This window comes from Oncorhynchus mykiss, chromosome 8, assembly GCF_057628025.1.
Source record: "Oncorhynchus mykiss isolate SJ-2025 chromosome 8, ASM5762802v1, whole genome shotgun sequence".
Lineage (NCBI taxonomy): Eukaryota > Metazoa > Chordata > Actinopteri > Salmoniformes > Salmonidae > Oncorhynchus > Oncorhynchus mykiss.
Window position 1 is genome coordinate 11,909,567 of NC_143029.1, and position 15,842 is coordinate 11,925,408.

At 45.1% G+C, this 15,842-nt stretch overlaps 1 protein-coding gene across 1 annotated transcript in view; it reads right to left on the bottom strand.

Annotated features, from left to right (window-relative positions):
- The window catches only part of LOC110529367 (glutamate receptor ionotropic, kainate 2), a 176,921-nt gene that overhangs the window by 39,471 nt on the left and 121,608 nt on the right, over positions 1–15,842 (bottom strand). The window contains exons 11-13 of the mRNA XM_021611507.3: positions 8,070–8,189; positions 7,800–7,886; positions 4,828–5,051 (exon numbers count right to left, since the gene is read on the bottom strand). Of these exons, the coding sequence (XP_021467182.1) occupies positions 4,828–5,051; positions 7,800–7,886; positions 8,070–8,189 (431 nt within the window). The remainder of the gene's footprint in view (positions 1–4,827; positions 5,052–7,799; positions 7,887–8,069; positions 8,190–15,842) is intronic.

Below are 15,842 nucleotides of genomic sequence, written 5' to 3' on the forward strand. Positions count from 1 at the left end.
GCATCAGGACCTTAGAGTGGGATTGGGTTAGCATTAGGCATCAGGACCTGAGAGTGGGATTGGGTTAGCATTAAGCATCAGGACCTTAGAGTGGGATTGGGTTAGCATTAGGCATCAGGACCTGAGAGTGTGATTGGGTTAGCATTAGGCATCAGAACCTGAGAGTGTGATTTGGTTAGCAATAGGCATCAGGACCTGTGTGTGTGATTGGGTTAGCATTAGGCATCAGGACCTTAGCGTGGGATTGGGTTAGTATTAGGTATCAGGACCTGTGTGTGTGATTGGGTTAGCATTGGGCATCAGGACCTTAGCGTGGGATTGGGTTAGTATTAGGTATCAGGACCTGTGTGTGTGATTGGGTTAGCATTGGGCATCAGGACCTTAGAGTGGGATTGGGTTAGCATTAGGCATCAGGACCTGAGAGTGTGATTTGGTTAGCAATAGGCATCAGGACCTGTGTGTGTGATTGGGTTAGCATTAGGCATCAGGACCTTAGAGTGGGATTGGGTTAGCTTTAGGCATCAGGACCTGAGAGTGGGATTGGGTTAGCATTAGGCATCTGGACCTGAGAGTGGGATTGGGTTAGTATTAGGCATCAGGACCTGAGAGTGGGATTGGGTTAGCATTAGGCATCAGGACCTGAGAGTGGGATTGGGTTAGCATTAAGCATCAGGACCTTAGAGTGGGATTGGGTTAGCATTAGGCATCAGGACCTGAGAGTGGGATTGGGTTAGCATTAAGCATCAGGACCTTAGAGTGGGATTGGGTTAGCATTAGGCATCAGGACCTTAGAGTGAGATTGGGTTAGCATTAGGCATGAGGACCTGAGAGTGGGATTGGGTTAGCATGAGGCATCAGGACCTGGTTACGTTTGTGCTAGAGAAGTTGCCTAATATGGGCATGTCTGATCACCTATACAACATCCAATATGCAGTAATGTGAAGTACTTAAGTAAAAATACTTTAAAGTACTACTTAAGTAGTTTTTTGTGGGTATTTGTACTTCACAATTTCTATTTTTGATAACTGTTACTTTTACTTCACTACATTCCTAAAGAAAATTCTGTACTTTTTACTCCATACATTTCCCTGACACCCAAAAGTACTCACATTAGTACAAAGTACTACACATTTTGAATCTTCAGTTTCTTAGCCATTTCTTGCATGGATTAGCCTTAATTTCCTAGAACGAGAATAGACTGACAAGTTTCAGAAGAAAGGTCTTTGTTTCTGGCCATTTTGAGCCTGTAATCGAACCCACAAATGCTGATGCTCCAGATACTCAACAAGTCTAAAAAAGGCCAGTTTTATTGCTTCTTTAATCAGAACAACGGTTTTCAGCGGTGCTAACATAATTGCAAAAGGGTTTTCTAATGATAAATTAGCCTTTTAAAATTATAAACTTGGATTAGCTAACAACAGTGCCATTGGAACAAAGGAATCCTCTGTATGCCTATGTAGATATTCCATAAAAAATAATCTGTTTCCAGCTACAATAGTCATTTACAACATTAACAATGTCTACACTGTATTCCTGATTCATTTTTTATGTTATTTTAATGGACGAAAAAATGTGCTTTTCTTTCAAAAACCAGGTCATTACTAAGTAACCCCAAACTTCTGAACGGGAGTGTAAGTGCTTCTGAATGGGATATGGTATTAGGCCAGGCGCACCGGTTTGAGTGTCAAGAATTGCAAAACTGCTGGGTTTTTCACGCTCAACAGTTTTCTGTGTGTATCAAGAATGGTCCACCACTCAAAGGACATCCACCCAACTTGACACAACTGTGGGAGATATTAGAGTCAACATGGGCCAGCATCCCTGTGGAATGCTTTCAACACCTTGTAGAGTCCATGTCCTGATGAATTGAAGCTGTTCTGAGGACCAAAGCAGGAGCAAATCAATATTAGGAAGGTGTTCTTAATGTTTTGTACACTCAGTGTATACTTCTCACATGAATAGCACCAGGGATATAGCAGAGGGTAAATGCTGTTTTACACACATTGTCATTTATAAAATAAAGTTAGCATTGTTGTGCATTTACCAACCTTTGTGTTTACCACTACATCCCACTGTAAACTGTAACCACATTTCATCAGTATGACTTTGCTTAGTGTTTATGGTTCTCTGTAATAAAGGGACATTTATTCCACAAACATGATGAATTGTGGGCCATTAAACTTCCTGCCAGCCCCATCCGACCGCCTGACAGGCCAGAATGTCAATGAGCTCCGTCTCCTTGTAACCGCTGGCGACCGTGCGCCACCGCTCAATGTCCCCTGTGGCATCATGTGGTTTGTGACATTGTGTGACAGTGTGAAACGCATTGTGTGTGTGTGTGTGTGTGTGTGTGTGTGTGTGTGTGTGTGTGTGTGTGTGTGTGTGTGTGTGTGTGTGTGTGAGAGGTTTTTCTGTGCGTTCCACTCCTGTATTCCTCTGGGTTATGTTCTGCACACTGATTCCCGCAGGAGAGAAGTGTCACCCTGCGCACACATGCACACTCACATACGCGTACATGCACACACACAGATGGCATACACACAAACACAGATGGCACACACACAGACACACAGACAGAGCGCAGACAGGGGACATGCAGAGTCCCACACAGAATAACAAAAGGACTCCTCCTCTCATCCTTCTCTCCTCTCATCTTTCTCTCCTCCTCACCTCTCATCCTCCTCTCCTCCTCTCCTCCTTCTCCTTCTCCTCTCCTCTCATCCTTCTCTCCTATCCTCTCATCCTCCTCTCCTCCTTCTCCTCTCCTCATCCTTCTCTCCTCTCATCCTCCTCTCCTCTCATCCTTCTCTCCTCCTCTCCTCTCCTCTCTTCCTCCTCTCCTCTCCTCTCATCTCACACTCCTCTCATCCTCTCCTCTCATCCTCCTCTTCTCCCATCCTCCTCTCCTCTTCTCTCCTCCTATCCACAACCACAAAAACTCATCAGGCAACCTCCTATTAGCTGTCTGCTGGACTCAATCACTCTAGCTGGTTTTATAGATCTGTTTCCCTTCTTGTCTCAGGGCATCTGAGGAGAGGTGTGTGTAGGTGTGTGTGTGTGTCTGTGCATGTGTGTATATGTGTGTGTGAGAGAGTGTGTTTGAGTGCATGCATGCATGCCTGTGTGTGTGTGTGTGTGTGTGTGTGTGTGTGTGTGTGTGTGTGTGTGTGTGTGTATGTGTGAAAGAAAGAGCCTAATACTGTGATTTGTGCTTATCTAGTGTGTTAGCCAGAATGAGGAACAACTCCATATGTACATGCAATGACAGGGACCTTGTTGTGTATGGTGGCCCATGCATTGTCCGAACTCTCTGAGATATTTTTCGCGACTCAATACATAGGTGTTCTATGGTTGTGAACACCGTCTGAGGGAATTTCAACTGTGTTTCTTTCTCAATAAAGGAAGAGCATTTAAAGAACTACATTTCGTTAGGAACTGAATAAAAATAAAATGTTGTAGAACGTAGGAAAATCCTTCCTTTTAGTCCTTTGGATGTGGATCAATTAGCTGTCAATTCGTTAGAGATCTATTTGTAGGGGATTAAAGAAAACAATATCCTTGACATAAAGGGACTCAACCAATCAATATGTTTGTTGAGTGGTCAATACTTCAATTATGAGAGAGCTCAGCTCAGCAAGTTGACGCCTGGGGGAAAATAGCATATAGCAGGCTTTGAGCTATTACACATCAACACCCCTATGGAAGACATAGAACGAGTTATCTGATAATGACCACAATGGTATAGAGGCAATCGCCATTGCACTGTTTTAGCCTGCTGAGCTAAAGCCTCCTAAGTCCATGTCTTCATGTTTCAGGCAAGGTTATTCACCAGGAGAGCAGCGTGGTTCACCGAACCATTTCCATTATGTTGGCACACAGTTCAAGGAAGTGGATGTGTTATAATAAGCACAATGTCAAACACACATCATGCAGAAACACACAAACATGCTTGCACCTATATCTGGGTTCATTTCACTGTGTAAACGTAGGACCATGGAAAGGCTACATTGAAAATATAGAGAAACTTACCCAACACACGTCGAAAAAGATTGCAATAAAATAAGTGCATATTCTGAACCAACTTAGGTGACAGTTGTTGCCTTCCTCTCAGCTGATCATAATGCCAGTAACATTTGGAATAAGTGCATTAACCACAAAACTCTTGGGGTCAAACCAAAGAACACGTAACAGCTGGCACCCCAGAGTTCTGGGGTTAGTTAACACTTTTCTACATAGGATTACGTAGCAGTGCTTCAGTCAGGGGAATTCTACTACCCAGCGGTCAGCATTTGTAATGGGACTTCCCAATAACATCATATTCTGTGTGTGAACTGGTTTTCTGGATCCAGAAAACCAGATTACAACCATCTAAAGATGTATTTTTCTGGTTGTGAAAAGGGTGTCTCAAAAACATCATTTTACAACCAGCATACAATATTACTTCATAATTATGTCATTGCAACCAGTTTTGCCCACTAAGATACTACTACACTTATAATAGCTAAATAAACATACTGTATTCAATGCCTAACACTGAGCAAACCAATATATAACCAAAGGTCAGACAAGGCCTCACACTGATTGTTTCATATTTTCCTCAGTCTGGAGCCAGGGCATGTCCACAGTACTTTACATAAGATATCTTTACATGAGCTTAAGGGCATAAACACAGTCTGTCAGACTGTCCCACTTCACTGTAAAAGCTTTCCTTTAAGGCATAGAGTTTACATTTTAGAGGTAGAATAACTCCACATTCTGGTTCTAGTATCATGAGTTGCAGAGAAAAGCCACTGTCTGGTTTGTGAAAGCGAGGGGATGGCATGTTACCTGGCTATGACAAACAGCACACAACTGACACCCAAGTAAGCCAGCAGAATATACATCCAGATATCGGGTGAGAGGGGGTTGAGGAAGGAGAAGACGCCCGGGTTGGTTCCGTTGGGCTTGCGGTAGAGGATACTTATCCCCAGGGTCATGAAGGGCTTGGAAAAGTCGATGACCTTCTCCCTCACGTAGGTGATGGCCAACGGAGCCACTGCTAGGTCTGCTTTCTGCGAAGAGAGATGGGGAAGATAGCCTGGTCCCAGATCTGTTTGTGCCATCTTGACAACATGTTTGACGTGACCCTGGCTATAGGACAAGACATCAAACAGATCTGGGGCCAGGCTGGTTCACCACATTTGAACCAATTACATTAAAACAGAGATGCAGGGGGGGGGGGGGGGTTGTTGGAGTTCACCAATCAGGGGATTTGGTATCACATTAAAAGAGCTGAGATAGACAAGGGACTAGGTTGTTTTATTTGAAATATAACTTACCTTGCTAAATAAAGGTGTAATGTAGTTGGTGGGAACTGGGAAGTCAAAGAACTGAAAAGCCTCCCTATTATAATTTGTGCACCACCCAAAACAGACCCCATTATACTGTAGATATAACCTCTGAACCCATCTGAAGACCATTTATTTATTTTTATTTAACTTTTAATTAAACAGGAAGTCACACTGAGATTAAACATCTATTTTACAAGAGAGCCCTGTATACATTACAATAAAAACAGAATAATGAAACTAGAGGTCGACCGATTAATCGGCACGGGCGATTTCAAGTTTTCATAACAATCGGTAATCTGCATTTTTGGATTCTTGCTAGCAGGCAATATTAACTAAGGAAATTGTGTCATTTTTCTTGCGTTCTGTGCAAGCAGAGTAAGGGTATATACAGCAGTTTGGGCCGCCTGGCTCGTTGCGAACTGTGTGAAGACCATTTCTTCCTAACAAAGACCGTAATTAATTTGCCTGAATTTTACATAATTATGACATAACATTGACGGTTGTGCAATGTAACAGCAATATTTTGACTTATGGATGGTTCCATATTTCACTGAAAGGATAAACGTTTGTTTTGAAATGATAGTTTATGGATTTGACCATATTAATGACCTACGGCTCGTATTTCTGTGTGTTTATTATATTATAATTAAGTCTATGATTTGATATTTGATAGAGCAGTCTGACTGAGTGGTGGTAGGCCGCAGCAGGCTCGTATGCAGTCATTCAAGCAGCACATTCCTGCATTTGCCAGCAGCTCGTCGCAATGCTTGAAGCACAGCGCTGTTTTATGACTTCAAGCCTATCAACTCCCCAGATTAGGCTGGCAATACTATAGTGCCTATAAGAACATCCAATAGTCAAAGGTATATGAAATCCAAATATTATAGAGAGAAATAGTACTATAATTCCTATAATAACTACAACATAAAACTTCTTACCTGGGAATATTGAAGACTCATGTTAAAAGGAACCACCAGCTTTCATATGTTCTCATGTTCTGAGCAAGGAACTTAAACATGAGCTTTGTTACATGGCACATACTGCACTTTTACTTCTCCAACTGTTTTTACATTATTTAAACCAAATTGAACATGTTTCATTATTTATTTGAGACTAAATAGATTTTTATTTCTGTATAATGTTAAGTTAAAATAAAAGTGTCCATTCAGTATTGTTGTCATTATTACAAGTATATATATAAAAACCGTCCGATTAACCGGTATCAGCTTTTTTTGGTCCTCCAAGAATCGTCATCGGTATCAGCGTTGAAAGATCATAATCGGTCGACCTCTAAATAAAACATACACATATATGTGTTTTAAAACAATATAATTCAGAACACAATCAACCAAAATAAACATATTTAATAAATGCAATCACATTCAACTACATAAAAGTCGTCAATCAGTTATTAAACTGCCTGAGTGACACCAGCACATCTAACTGCAGTGAACTCGGCAGATTGTTCCACAAATTAGGGGCAAAAAAACGAAATGCAGATTTTCCCAAATCTGTGGAGACTGCAGGGATCTCTAGTGTTATCCATTCCTGAGAACGGATTTAGATAATTTATGACTCTTAACTTAATTAATGACGTTACAAATGGAGGGAGATTCTGTCAGATTGCTTTGTAAATAAATGAAAGAGAACGCAGCTCTCTTCTTGCAGACAGAGAGGTCCATCCCACATTTCATACAGACTACAATGATGAGTCCTAACATTGTCCGCTGTGATAAAATGTACTGTGGAATGGTAGACTGTGTCCTAGGGTTTCAAAACAGCATGTAAACAATATCACCAAAATCCAATATAGGGAGAAACGTCATTTGAACAATCTTTCTCCTATTTTCAATACTGAGGCATGATTTATTTCAATATATAAAAACAATCTTGGATCTTAGCATCTTAGTCAGATTTTATTTGTGTTATGAAGGACAACTTGTCATCAATCCAACCCAGGTACTTATATTGAGAAACAAGCTCAATTTCGGCTCCATTTGTAGCACAAATATGCAGGTCCTCAGGGTCAACCATGAAGCTACATTATAGACATAACCTTTGAACCTATCTGAAGACCACGAAACTCCATTATAGACATAACCTTTGAACCTATCTGAAGACCACGAAACTCCATTATAGACATAACTTCTGAACCTATCTGAAGACCATGAAACTCCATTATAGATATAACCTCTGAACCGATCTGAAGACCACGAAACTCCATTACAGACATAATTTCTGAACCTATCTGAAGACCATTAAACTCCATTATAGACATAACCTCTGAACCTATCTGAAGACCATTAAACTCCATTATAGACATAACCTCTGAACCTATCTGAAGCCCATGAAGCTCCATTGTATCCATGATCCATCCAACCAACCGACCGTAACCTCGTCAACACGGCAACCCACCAATAACCACTATGGTAACCATGACAATAGTCCACTTCTCCTCCCCCTACTCACATGGTCCATGAGCTCCCTGACCATGCCGTTCCACTGGCTCGTGCTCTCCTCCAGCGCCCCGTACTTCCCGTCCTCCACCAGGCGCACCTATTAATGAGAATAAGAATGACTACAGCAACAACTATTAATATTAATATTAACAATATATGTCATTTAGTAGAAACTTGTAGTAGTACACGCATTCATTTTCATACCATCGTGATTGATCCCAGAACCCTGGTGTTACAAGCACCATGCTACGCCAACTGAGACACATGGGAAGCCACTCACCTCATAGCGGAAGCCCAGGATCGCTGAGAGCTCGCGGAGAAGGTCGATGCAGTATCCTTCGAAGCGGTCGTTGCCGTACAGCGGCTTGTCTGACTTCTTGAACATCACGTAGGGCTCCACCTGTTAAGGAAAAATGGGGGAGGGGGGAGGAGATGGAAGAAGAAGAAGAACGGAGAAAGAGGCAGAGAAGGGGCAAAAGACAAAGGTAGTTTGGTATTTGTTGGCATTTTATTAGGATCTCCAGTAGCTGTTGAGGAAGCAGCAGCTTCTCTTCCTGGGATCCACACAAAACATGAAACATGACATACAGTGGGAAGAAAACGTATGTGAACCCTTTAGAATGACCTGAATTTCTGCATAAATTTGTCGTAAAATGTTATCTGATCTTCATCTAAGTCACAACAATAGACAAACTTAAACTAATAACACACAAACAATTATACGTTTTCATGTCTTTACTGAACACACCATGTATTCATTCACAGTGCAGGTTGGAAAAAGTATGTGAACCCTTGGATTTAATAACAGGTTGACCCTCCTTTGGCAGCAATAACCTCAACCAAACGTTTTCTGTAATTGCGGATCAGACCTGCACAACTGTCAGGAAGAATTTTGGATAATTTCTCTTTACAAAATTGTTTCAGTTCCACAATGTTCTTGGGATGTCTGGTGTGAACTGCTCTTTAGAGGTCATGACACAGCATCTCAATCGGCTTGAGGTCAGGACTGACTGGGCCACTCCAGAAGGCGTATTTTCAAGCCATTCTGTTATTGATTTACTTCTGGGTTTTGGAATGTTGTTCTGTTGCATCACCTAACTTCTGTTGAGCATAAATTGGCAGACAGATAGCCTTACATTCTCCTGCAAAATGTCTTGATATACTTGGGAATTCATTTTTCTGTCAATGATAGCAAGCTGTCCAGGCCCTGAGACATCAAAGCAGCCCCAAACCATGATGCTCCCTCGACCGTAGTTTATAGTTGAGATGAGGTTTTGATGTTGGTGTGCTGTGCCTTTTTTTCTCCACACATAGTGTTGTGTGTTCCTTCTAAACAACACAACTTCAGTTTCATCTGTCCACAGAATATTTTGCCAGTAGCGCTGTGGAACATCCAGGTGCTCTTTTGCGAACTTCAGACGTGCAGCAATGTTTTTTTTGGACAGCAGTGGCTTCTTCCGTGATGTCCTCCCATATACGCCATTCTTGTTTAGTGTTTTACGTATTGTAGACTTGTCAACAGAGATTTTAGAATCTTCCAGAGATTTTTGTAAGTCTTTAGCTGACACTCTAGGATTCTTCTTAACCTCATTGAGCATTCTGTGCATTCAGCGCATCTATGGAAGACGGCCACTCCTAGGAAGAGTAGCAACAGTGCTGAAATTTCTCCATTTATAGACAATTTGTCTTACCATGGACTGACTTTTAGAGATAGTTTTGTAATCTTTTCCAGAATTTATGCAAGGCAACAATTCTTAATCTTAGGTCTTCTGAGATCTCTTTTGTTCGAGGCATGGTTCACATCAGGCAATGCTTCTTGTGAATAGCAAACTCACATGTTGTGATGAGTTTTTTATGGGGCATGGCAGCTCTAACCAACATCTCCAATCTTGTCTCATTGATTGGACTCCAGGTTAGCTGACTCCTGACTCCAATTAGCTTTTGTAGAAGTCATTAGCCTAATGTTTCACATACTTTTCCCAAGCTACACTGTGAATGTTTAAATTATGTATTCAATATAGACAAGAAACATCCAATAATTTGTGTGATATTAGTTAAAGCACACTGTGTTTGTCTACTTTTGTGACTCTTATGAAGGTCGGATCAAATTTTATGCAAAATTTATGCAGAAATCCAGGTAATTCCAAATGGTTCACATACTTTTTCTTGCCACTGTAATACTGAACATTAATAGACAAGAACAGCTCAAGGACAGAACTACATCAATTTAAAAAAGGCGCACGAGCCTACATATCAATACATACACAAACTATCTAGGTCAAATAGGGGAGAGGCATTGTGCCGTAAGGTGTTGCTTTATCTGTTTTTTGAAACCAGGTTTGTTGTTCATTTGAGCAATATGAGATGGAACTGTACGCTTTCTTGCATTTGTTCTGGATTTGGGGACTGTGAAAAGACCCCTGGTGGCATGTCTGGTGGGGTAAGTGTGTGTCTCAGAGCTGTGTGTAAGTTCACTATGCAAACAATTTGGGATTTTCAACACATTAATGTTTCTTAGAAAAATAAGAAGTGATGCAGTCAGTCTCTCTTCAAGTCTTAGACATGCATAGTATTTATATTAGTCCTCTGATTACAATAAAGAGCGAGACGTGCCGCTCTGTTCTAGGTCTGTCATGTTGTCTTGTCTCTGTCCTTTCCCTTCACCCTGTCTCCCTCTGCTGGTCGTTGTTATGTTACCTTTTCTCCCCCTCTTTTCCCCAGCTGTGCCTTGTCTCCTCCTAATTACCCATTCACCCCGTTCCCCACCTGTTCCCTTTTTCCCTCTGATTAGGTCCCTATATCTGTCTCTGTTTCTGCTCCTGTCCTTGTCGGATTCTTGTTTGTTTGTTTATGTGTCTCATGCCTGAACCAGACTATCATCGTGTGTGCTGCAACCTTGTCCTGTCCTGTCGGAATCTACCTGTCCATCTGAGCCCACGTATGTTCGTCATTAAAGTACTCTGTTTGTTAATTCGCTTTTGGGTCCTCATTCACGCACCATAACAGAAGAATCCGACCAAGAATGGACCCAGCGACTTCGGATCCTCTCCACTCAGCCGTCGAGATCCAGGGAGCGATGCTAGGCAGACACAAGCAGGAATTGTCTGCTGCTCGACATGCCGTTGAGACCCTGGCCACCCAAGTCTCCAACCTCACAGAACAGGTTCACCATCTCCGCCTCGATCCACCGGCCACTTCCAGGGCTTTCGAATCTCCGGAGCCCAGAATCAATAACCCGCCGTGTTACTCTGGGGAGCCCACTGAATGCCGCTCGTTCCTCACCCAGTGTGATATTGTGTTTTCTCTCCAGCCCAACACTTACTCCAGGAGCACTGCTCGTGTCGCCTACGTCATATCTCTCCTTATTGGACGGGCTCGTGAGTGGGGCACGGCAATCTGGGAGGCAAGGGCTGAGTGTATTAACCAGTATCAAGACTTTAAGGAGGAGATGATACGGGTTTTTGATCGATCTGTTTTTGGGGAGGAGGCTTCCAGGGCCCTGTCTTCCCTATGTCAAGGCAATCGATCCATAACAGACTACTCTATTGAGTTTCGCACTCTTGCTGTCTCCAGTGGCTGGAACGAGCCGGCCTTGCTCGCTCGTCTTCTGGAGGGTTTCCGCGCAGAGGTAAAGGATGAGATTCTCTCCCGGGAGGTTCCTTCCAGCGTGGATTCCTTGATTGAACTCGCTATTCGCATTGAGCGACGGGTTGATCTTCGTCACCGAGCTCGTGGAAAGGAGCTCGCGCTCTCCGTCGCCTCCCTCTCCGCATCACTACCATCTTCCTCTGCCGGCTCGGGTGCTGAGCCCATGCAGCTGGGAGGTATCCGCATCTCGACTAAGGAGAGGGAACGGAGAATCACCAACCGCCTCTGTCTCTATTGCGGTTCCGCTGGTCATTTTGCCACTTCATGTCCAGTAAAAGGCCAGAGCTCGTCAGTAAGCGGAGGGCTACTGGTGAGCGCTACTACTCCTGTCTCTCCTTCAAGATCCTGCACTACCTTGTCGGTCCATCTACGCTGGACCGGTTCGTCAGCTTCCTGCAGTGCCTTAATAGACTCTGGGGCGGAGGGCTGTTTTATGGACGAGACCTGGGCTCGGGAACATGACATTCCTCTCAGACAGTTAAAGGAGCCCACGGCCTTGTTCGCCCTGGATGGTAGTCCTCTCCCCAGGATTCAGCGTGAGACGCTACCTTTAACCCTCACTGTTTCTGGTAATCATAGTGAAACCATTTCTTTTTTAATTTTTCGTTCACCTTTTACACCTGTTGTTTTGGGCCATCCCTGGCTAGTTTGTCATAATCCTTCCATTAATTGGTCTAGTAATTCTATCCTCTCCTGGAACGTCTCTTGTCATGTGAAATGTTTAATGTCTGCTATCCCTCCTGTTTCCTCTGTCTCTTCTTCACAGGAGGAGCCTGGTGATTTGACAGGGGTGCCGGAGGAATATCACGATCTGCGCACGGTGTTCAGTCGGTCCAGGGCCACCTCTCTTCCTCCACACCGGTCGTATGATTGTAGTATTGATCTCCTTCCGGGAACCACCCCCCCCCGGGGTAGACTATACTCTCTGTCGGCTCCCGAACGTAAGGCTCTCGAAGATTATTTGTCTGTAGCTCTTGACGCCGGTACCATAGTCCCCTCCTCCTCTCCCGCCGGAGCGGGGTTTTTTTTTGTCAAGAAGAAGGACGGGTCTCTGCGCCCCTGCATAGATTATCGAGGGCTGAATGACATAACAGTGAAGAATCGTTATCCGCTTCCTCTTATGTCTTCAGCCTTCGAGATCCTGCAGGGAGCCAGGTTTTTCACTAAGTTGGACCTTCGTAACGCTTACCATCTCGTGCGCATCAGGGAGGGGGACGAGTGGAAGACGGCGTTTAACACTCCGTTAGGGCACTTTGAATACCGGGTTCTTCCTTTCGGCCTCGCTAACGCTCCAGCTGTCTTTCAGGCATTAGTCAATGATGTCCTGAGAGACATGCTGAACATCTTTGTTTTCGTTTACCTTGACGATATCCTGATTTTTTCACCGTCACTCCAGATTCATGTTCAGCACGTTCGACGTGTCCTCCAGCGCCTTTTAGAGAATTGTCTTTTCGTGAAGGCTGAGAAGTGCACTTTTCATGCCTCCTCCGTCACATTTCTCGGTTCTGTTATTTCCGCTGAAGGCATTAAGATGGATCCCGCTAAGGTCCAAGCTGTCATTGATTGGCCCGTCCCTAAGTCACGCGTCGAGCTGCAGCGCTTTCTCGGCTTCGCGAACTTCTATCGTCGTTTCATCCGTAATTTCGGTCAGGTGGCAGCTCCTCTCACAGCCCTTACTTCTGTCAAGACGTGCTTTAAGTGGTCCGTTTCCGCCCAGGGAGCTTTTGATCTCCTCAAGAATCGTTTTACATCCGCTCCTATCCTTGTTACACCTGACGTCTCTAGACAGTTCGTTGTCGAGGTTGACGCGTCAGAGGTGGGAGTGGGAGCCATCCTTTCTCAGCGCTCCCTCTCTGACGACAAGGTCCACCCATGCGCGTATTTTTCTCATCGCCTGTCGCCGTCGGAACGTAACTATGATGTGGGTAACCGCGAACTGCTCGCCATCCGGTTAGCCCTAGGCGAATGGCGACAGTGGTTGGAGGGGGCGACCGTTCCTTTTGTCGTTTGGACTGACCATAGGAACCTTGAGTACATCCGTTCTGCCAAACGACTTAATGCGCGTCAGGCGCGTTGGGCGCTGTTTTTCGCTCGTTTCGAGTTCGTGATTTCTTATCGTCCGGGCTCTAAGAACACCAAGCCTGATGCTTTGTCTCGTCTCTTCAGTTCTTCAGTAGCCTCCACTGACCCCGAGGGGATTCTCCCTGAGGGGCGTGTTGTCGGGTTGACTGTCTGGGGAATTGAGAGGCAGGTAAAGCAAGCACTCACTCAAACTCCGTCGCCGCGCGCTTGTCCTAGGAACCTTCTTTTCGTTCCCGTTCCTACTCGTCTGGCCGTTCTTCAGTGGGCTCACTCTGCCAAGTTAGCCGGTCACCCTGGCGTTCGGGGTACGCTTGCTTCCATTCGCCAGCGTTTCTGGTGGCCCACCCGGGAGCATGACACGCGTCGTTTCGTGGCTGCTTGTTCGGTCTGCGCGCAGACTAAGTCCGGTAACTCTCCTCCTGCCGGCCGTCTCAGGCCGCTTCCTATTCCCTCTCGACCGTGGTCTCACATCGCCTTAGATTTTGTCACCGGACTGCCTTCGTCAGCGGGGAAGACTGTTATTCTTACGGTTGTCGATAGGTTCTCTAAGGCGGCTCATTTCATTCCCCTTGCTAAGCTTCCTTCTGCTAAAGAGACGGCACAAATCATCATCGAGAATGTTTTCAGAATTCATGGCCTTCCGTCAGACGTCGTTTCGGACAGAGGTCCGCAATTCACGTCTCAATTTTGGAGGGAGTTTTGCCGTTTGATTGGGGCTTCCGTCAGTCTCTCTTCCGGCTTTCACCCCCAGTCTAACGGTCAAGCAGAACGGGCCAATCAGACTATTGGTCGCATCTTACGCAGTCTTTCTTTTCGCAACCCTGCGTCTTGGTCAGAACAGCTCCCCTGGGCAGAATACGCCCACAACTCGCTTCCTTCGTCTGCGACCGGGCTATCTCCTTTTCAGAGTAGCCTCGGGTACCAGCCTCCGTTGTTCTCATCTCAGTTCGCCGAGTCCAGCGTCCCCTCCGCTCAGGCTTTTGTCCAACGTTGCGAGCGCACCTGGAAGAGGGTCAGGTCTGCACTTTGCCGTTATAGGGCGCAGACTGTGAGAGCTGCTAATAAGCGTAGAACGAAGAGCCCTAGATATTGTCGCGGTCAGAGAGTTTGGCTCTCCACTCAGAACCTTCCCCTTAAGACGGCTTCTCGCAAGTTGACCCCGCGGTTCATTGGTCCATTCCGTATCTCTCAAATCATTAACCCTGTCGCAGTGCGACTTCTTCTGCCGCGATATCTTCGTCGCGTCCACCCGGTCTTCCATGTCTCCTGTGTCAAGCCCGTTCTTCGCGCCCCCGCTCGTCTTCCCCCCCCCCCCCCCATCCTTGTCGAGGGCGCACCCATCTACAGGGTCCGTAGGATTTTGGACATGCGTCCTCGGGGCCGTGGTCATCAGTACCTAGTAGATTGGGAGGGGTACGGTCCTGAGGAGAGGAGTTGGGTTCCCTCTCGGGACGTGCTGGACCGTGCGCTGATCGATGATTTCCTCCGTTGCCGCCAGGCTTCCTCCTCGAGTGCGCCAGGAGGCGCTCGGTGAGTGGGGGGGTACTGTCATGTTGTCTTGTCTCTGTCCTTTCCCTTCACCCTGTCTCCCTCTGCTGGTCGTTGTTATGTTACCTTTTCTCCCCCTCTTTTCCCCAGCTGTGCCTTGTCTCCTCCTAATTACCCATTCACCCCGTTCCCCACCTGTTCCCTTTTTCCCTCTGATTAGGTCCCTATATCTGTCTCTGTTTCTGCTCCTGTCCTTGTCGGATTCTTGTTTGTTTGTTTATGTGTCTCATGCCTGAACCAGACTATCATCGTGTGTGCTGCAACCTTGTCCTGTCCTGTCGGAATCTACCTGTCCATCTGAGCCCACGTATGTTCGTCATTAAAGTACTCTGTTTGTTAATTCGCTTTTGGGTCCTCATTCACGCACCATAACAAGGTCAAATGCAACTTAACTAGGTCTGTCCTTGCAGCACTCGACCACACGACTGGGCAATAATCTAGATAAGACTAAACTAGAGCCTGCAGGACTTGCTTTTTGGAGTGTAGTGTCAAAAAAGCAGAGCATCTCTTTATTACTGACAGACCTATCCCCATGACAGTTTTTTACCTAGAGAGCTGCCCTGCGGTACACCTCACTTTACATGTTTGACATTAGAGAAGCTTCTATTAAAGAAAACCCTCTGAGTTCTATTAGATAGATAGATATGAATCCACAATATGTCAGAAGTTGAAAAGGCATAACACATACGTTTTCTCAACGACAGGTTATGGTCAATAATATCAAAGGCTGCACTGAAATCTAACAGTACAGCTCCCACAATCGTGTTATTAGCAA